The 6,000-nt window shown below is 41.0% G+C and overlaps 1 protein-coding gene across 1 annotated transcript in view; it reads right to left on the bottom strand.

The window, feature by feature from the left end:
* Positions 1-6,000, bottom strand: part of LOC128691593 (uncharacterized) — a 105,157-nt gene that overhangs the window by 87,234 nt on the left and 11,923 nt on the right. The window contains exon 5 of the mRNA XM_070088962.1: positions 3,710-3,927. Within this exon, the coding sequence (XP_069945063.1) occupies positions 3,710-3,927 (218 nt within the window). The remainder of the gene's footprint in view (positions 1-3,709; positions 3,928-6,000) is intronic.

Raw genomic sequence — 6,000 nt, 5'->3', positions numbered from 1 at the left:
TTACACATATCTTCATAAGAGTTTTAAGAAGAATCAAGAAAAGCACATATTACAAAGGTTCCTAAATGAAGCGTCTCCCAGTAAGCTTAAGTTTAATCAGAAGAACAATGGAGAACTGCCGGAGGCCTACTGGCCTACGATAGGCAGCTCCATCTCTGAACCGACTTAAAGATGTACACAAGAACATAAGAGCACTGGCTGTGATATTCCTGTCGGAGATTTGAAATTTAATTTGTCAACTGGTAAGAATTAAAACAAAACGAAAATGTAGTAATGAAAGATTGTAATTTTAGTCTTGGAGTCTAGAGGTCAACAACTTCCTAAGGTGTAATAAAAGACACGAACAGTATATGTCATCTGTTAATTAAAAGGTTCTATACTGATGCATCATTTTCTTATATTTTGCCTGACTTCCGTGAAGTAGACTGTGACGACCAACAATAGAGAGTAACCTGCTTGACCTGGTTCTGGCAAACATTAACTACCAGAGTAAATAATCTATCCAGTCGAGGTCACAGAAGAGCTTATAGAAAGCGACGACAAATATGTAACTTTAAATATAACATTGAGTTATAATAATATGGATAACACAGTAGAAGTCCAACCTATTTTTTTTTTGGCAGACTAAAATGGATTTAAGAAACACCTGGAAAATATCCTAGAGGAACTAGTACCAAACTTGCACACGAAAATCACTCCCTACAAAAGCAAAAGACTCGGCAGACGGTGCAACATCCCCCCAATGAAAAGAAGGGGTGTCACTAGGACGATAAGAGAGAACACAGTAAGTGTCAGGGGCCCAAGACTGTTCAACTGCCTCTCAGCATACATCATGGGGATTACCAATTGAACCTTGGCTGTCTGCAAGCAGGCACTGGATAGGCACCTAAAGTCAGTATCTGACCAGCCGGGCTGTGGTTCGTAAGTTGGATTACGTAACAGCAGTAACAGCCTGGTTGATCAGGCCCTGATCCACCATGAGGCCTGGTTACAGACCGGGCCGCGGGGGCGTTGACCCCCGGAACTCTCTCTAGATATATCGAAGGTTATGTCGCTGAAACTTACAAACAGTAATGAAATATTTCTTAATATTGTACATGTTGCCCAAAAATACTTCTGGGAATACAAGTGAAATTGTATAAAATCTTTCAGTGTGAAGAAAAACCAGTAAATTGGGCTAATGATATTTCAGATTCACAGCGACTATTACTATGTGTCGCCGACAACACTGCCATCTAGCGAGCCGCTGTAAAACCGCCAAATTTCTTCGGGTCTGAGGTTTTCAGTTTCAAATCCTGGTAGTATTAACCTGGTTTGGTTGAAAGTTGGGGTAATCACTTCACCTCTACTCTTCTCCTGATCAGGTAAGGTGATCTACCTGGGATATTGTTAATTTTTTTTGTTTGACCTGGTTACCCGTAATGTTACTGAAGCACAATTACCAGACTTTGACTTTCTTTATTGTTATACTTCGTTAACCATCTTGTAACCGGTGTTTTCTTTCCTCTCATTGGCAACTCTGCTGCTGGGGTGGTCTTTCGGAAACAGAGGCTCGATCATCGACACCATGCCTAACCCTTCTAGGGTAGGGTAGGTGCCTGAGCCCGAGCCTTTAGCTCATAAGACTGGCATTCCCATTTGCTCCCTTGGGGCGGGGATGGCAGACCAGAGAGGCCTAGCTTGTGGCTAGGCCTGGGGACAGTTGGTCCCAAAGATGAGGAGGTACTTGTACCTCCTCCCATGGGAGACTTAGGTCTCAGACACTCCCTAAAGAGGGAGCCAAGGCCGGGCCACCACTTGGAAAAGGCCCGGGCCGGGAGAATACCGGCTAATCTTTAATAATAAAATAATAAGAGGCTCGATAATTTGGGAGGTCGATCCCTGGCTACCCGACTTAGTAGGAAAAAACGATTCCTCTTTTCTCCTTAACAATCTGAAGGGATTCTACTAATAAACAATGACAGGAAATTCTTCATCTATATAATAACTAGAATATTACCGTCGATCAAGCATAAAATCATCTTCACACCTGAAGAACACATCTTTGATTATAATATTTTCCTGCCTCATGAACACACTAAAACTCCAAATGGCTATTTTTATTATATTTAAAAACTTTTTACAGTTTTCATTATTCTACGTCAAAGTTATTTACAGTCTCTTCCCATTCCTCTGATCAGGAGGAAGAAGTTTCCTTGACAGTCAGCAAAGACAAACCAACTTATAAACACATTCGGAATATTAAGGATATTTTAGTACATGATATATTACCCAGTGGCGGCTTTCTCAGCCTACTACAGTAGTGCAACAATACCGACAAGATGAAAGTTAAGACACTTGTGCAACATCGAGGCCTGGTCACAGACCGGGCCGCGGGGGCGTTGACCCCCGGAACTCTCTCCAGGTAAACATCTGGTTATGTTTATTGTAGACGTTTCGCCATCCAGTGGCTTTATCAATAAAGATTCTAGGACACAATTAGAAGACATTAGAACTATATACAAAAGATGAGGTAATCAGTCCCTCAGCCTTGGAGGTGGTGTTGAGAGCACCGTTGTGGTAGAGATTCTGGAGAAAAGGCAAGGAGACTGGCGTTTATATAGGCGTCAATGGTTAGGGACGCGTAGCAGACGGGGGCATAGTCACTGGTAGGCTGAATCCCGCCTACCAGTGGAACAGAGGAAGCAGATCAGATGGAGACGTACCACTGCTGACTAAGAAAAAGTGGAAATTTGAGATGACCTCACAACCTCCGGCGAAATTTCTGCCATAGGTTCTGTCAGGTATCCTCTCAGTGTCTCACAGGAGGATTATCTCGCCTGTCACAAGATGATTCAATTTCCAATTGGGTGGAGTGACAGGAACAATGCTGCACCAGCCTCTGAAGCTGTGCTAGAAATAAGCTGAGAGTGATCCCATTTGTTTCTGACGAGGAGTTGGATTTCACAATGGGCAAATATCCCTGATAAAGATGTCAAATGGAGAGAGGACGGTGGGGAGTGGCCAGAAAATATTGCCTTTCCTGTCGTATAAACATCCGTTGTGCAATCGCGAAAAAAAAAAAAAAAAAAAAAAAAAAAAAAAAAGCAATTGCAACTGAAGGAGAGGCAAACTCAAATTCCTCAAATAAGTGGTTGGGCCACTTACCTTTTATATCCTACCTCTCCCCCCCCTCCAACCCTCTTCCAATATTTCCATCCTTACCCATCCTTCTTCCTTCCCCATCTTACCAAAGCTCTGGTCATTAGAAGAAGAAGAGCCTCTTCACTAAGACAAGCAACCCCCTCCCCTCTTAAAGGGGCCAGGGGGTCACTTTGGCCGATAGATCTGTTACAGAGCTTCGTTATACACAACGAACCTTAACCATTTTTAGCAACATTACTGAAATAATGAATCTGGCTATCTAATTTACTGTTTTTTTTTTTTTTGGGGGGGGGGTATATTTTTTTCCAATTTTGGGTTTGACAACAGATTTTAGCTGATTGTTACAAAACTATTAATAGGTTTAGTAGTTCTTTAGAGCTTCTCTAACTATTTATCAATTCTTATTGTACTCTGAGAATTTCACTTCAGAAACTTAGGTTTTCTAGACTCGCCTTTTTCACTCCTCTAATATTAAGTGTAAACACATAAAAACGCTCAGGTATTTTTATTCTAGTTTTCTGATTTTATTGCAGGAAAATTCAAGTTTTATGTTTCCATGACGTACTTTTAGATAAGGAACAGAAGCAGAGTCTTTTTGCCATATCAGCTTCACTGATGGGTCGTCCATCACGTCACGTAGTGTTTGGTAAGGTTGAGGGATGTGTCTCACTGCCAGGAGAGCCATGAGGTTGCCAGAGTAACTCCGTGTTAACACCAGTGTTACCATCATCCACACCATCAACACCACCCGCTCCCACAACCAGATTATAGGCAGAGTCATATCTGTAATAATTGATGTAGTAAAGTAACATATTTAAATAGTTTTAATCGTTTAACCGCTTAATTTCAATGGTTCACTATATCATGTTAAAACACATTTGAAAGAAATTGTGTAAAAAGATTTATGTTGCATAATTTACCCATCTTGTTTAAGTACCAAATGTATAACGAACATGAAACTAAACACTAAAGCAACAAAAAATGTTCTCTGAATATATTTTACATGAGATTTATCAAGCTACAAGTGAATATGTATATGCATCTAGAAAGAGAAAGCGATTGGTTCAAATGTGAATTTTCGATTTTGACAGTTCCCATCCCTTACATCTATTCCACTTCACGAGAAAATATCACTGAGCCATTTTATATAATATTTAGGGGTGGCTCTCGAGGCTTGAAGATACTCGGGTATAAACTTAGTCAGATACTCGGTATTCAGGTATTTGGCTCAATTACTCGTAGTTTTATTGGTAATTTTCTTTTGGAATATTCTATGCTCATTACTTTACCAAAAAAAATCATTTTTTTGATGTTGCTCATATGAATGTTGGTAAAACATGTCATTAGAATGATTATTTTCTATTCGTAATGCGTTAATCATATCTTGCATATCTTATTTTTTCAGAGGATATTTTATGTTCAGTAATCCTAGTGTCTAATATTTTTTATCAGAGGATATGGCTAGAAGTCTGAGGAGAAGACTCTCAGCTCGAAGCTGCTTTATGCTGGCCATTTGCTTAGTGTTTTCTTGCTCCTTCACGTTGATCTTGAGAAGGAGCTGAAGACAAACACTGAAAAGGTTTGGGAAGATAATGAGGGCTTTTAGGCTAAAACCAGGATTCCGACCTGGAGGAAGGAGCATGCCTTAGAGAAAATCATCCAGCAACGCTGGCCTTCGTAGCACCGACGAATTCCCCATAGCTTTTTATCATATATTGTTAAAGAGGGATTTCGACTTCCATGCCAATCTCATCTTCTGCTGATCATGAGTGTAATTTTCATTTCCTGTGCATTCCAGAAAGACTTTCTTGAAATAAGAGAGGTAGGCGCGAGCAGCCTGACTGAATGGATGTTTGCTGGATGACCATTGATCAGTAATGGACTTAGAGGCCAAGTCTTGAATGCATTCATTAAGGAAGGAGTAATTTTTCGGAGACTGTATACATAGTACATTTAGTTTGGGTTATATATATATATATATATATATATATATATATATATATATATATATATATATATATATATATATATATATATATATATATATATATATATATTAATAACAGTAATGTGGGGGTCGTTATGTGATTCTTGATAATTCCTCTGAGATACTGAAGCTACCACTGTTTTGGGTGAGTTTCCGTGAGTAATAAGAGAGGAGCTTCCAGACAGCTTATGAAACACTCATTATTGTATAACTAATTTCCCACCTACCTGTTTAACTCGGTGATTATGCGAGTTACAGTAAGTTACACAAGCGCCGATCGCCCAGTGGCTAACGCGTTGGTCTGGAGTTTTACGACTTAGCCTGTATGTGAAGTCTGCATGCCATACAGCTAGTGTTGCCTCTCCTCGCCGAGTGGTGGTTACTAGTCCTTCGTCTACACCATCAGGATTGGTGCGTCGGTGGCTGCCTACCCAAAGGCAGGAAGCCTACCTCTGCACTCCTGTTGCTGTCTGAAGTCTCCACGCCTCAGCATGTATGTGAAGTCTGCTCACCATACAGATGGAGTTGGCTCTCCTCACTGCTCACAGCCAGTGTTGCCTCTCCTCGCCGTTCAGGGCATACAGTGCTCCATCAAGCTACAGCTCACCTCCTCAGTGTCCTGCGCCTCCAGCGACGGACTCCACAAGAAAACTTTAAAGTACGTGTGTCTACTTCACACGAACTTTCCTAGCCGTGTATTCTCACAGATTTGGCCGCCACAACTGATTTACGATGCCTTCAATGCCTTCCACCTCCTTTCCCCTTACCACTCCTCCTCTACCACCAACACCTGCCTCTACTCCGTCTACTCCTGCCTCTAAGGCCTACCCTGCCTCTACCTCTTCCAAACCCAATTCTTTCTCGCTTAA

The sequence above is a fragment of the Cherax quadricarinatus genome, chromosome 26 (assembly GCF_038502225.1).
Source record: "Cherax quadricarinatus isolate ZL_2023a chromosome 26, ASM3850222v1, whole genome shotgun sequence".
NCBI classification, from domain to species: Eukaryota; Metazoa; Arthropoda; class Malacostraca; order Decapoda; family Parastacidae; genus Cherax; species Cherax quadricarinatus.
The sequence above is the reverse complement of the archived record's forward strand: the minus strand, read 5'-3'. Positions and strand labels throughout refer to the sequence as shown.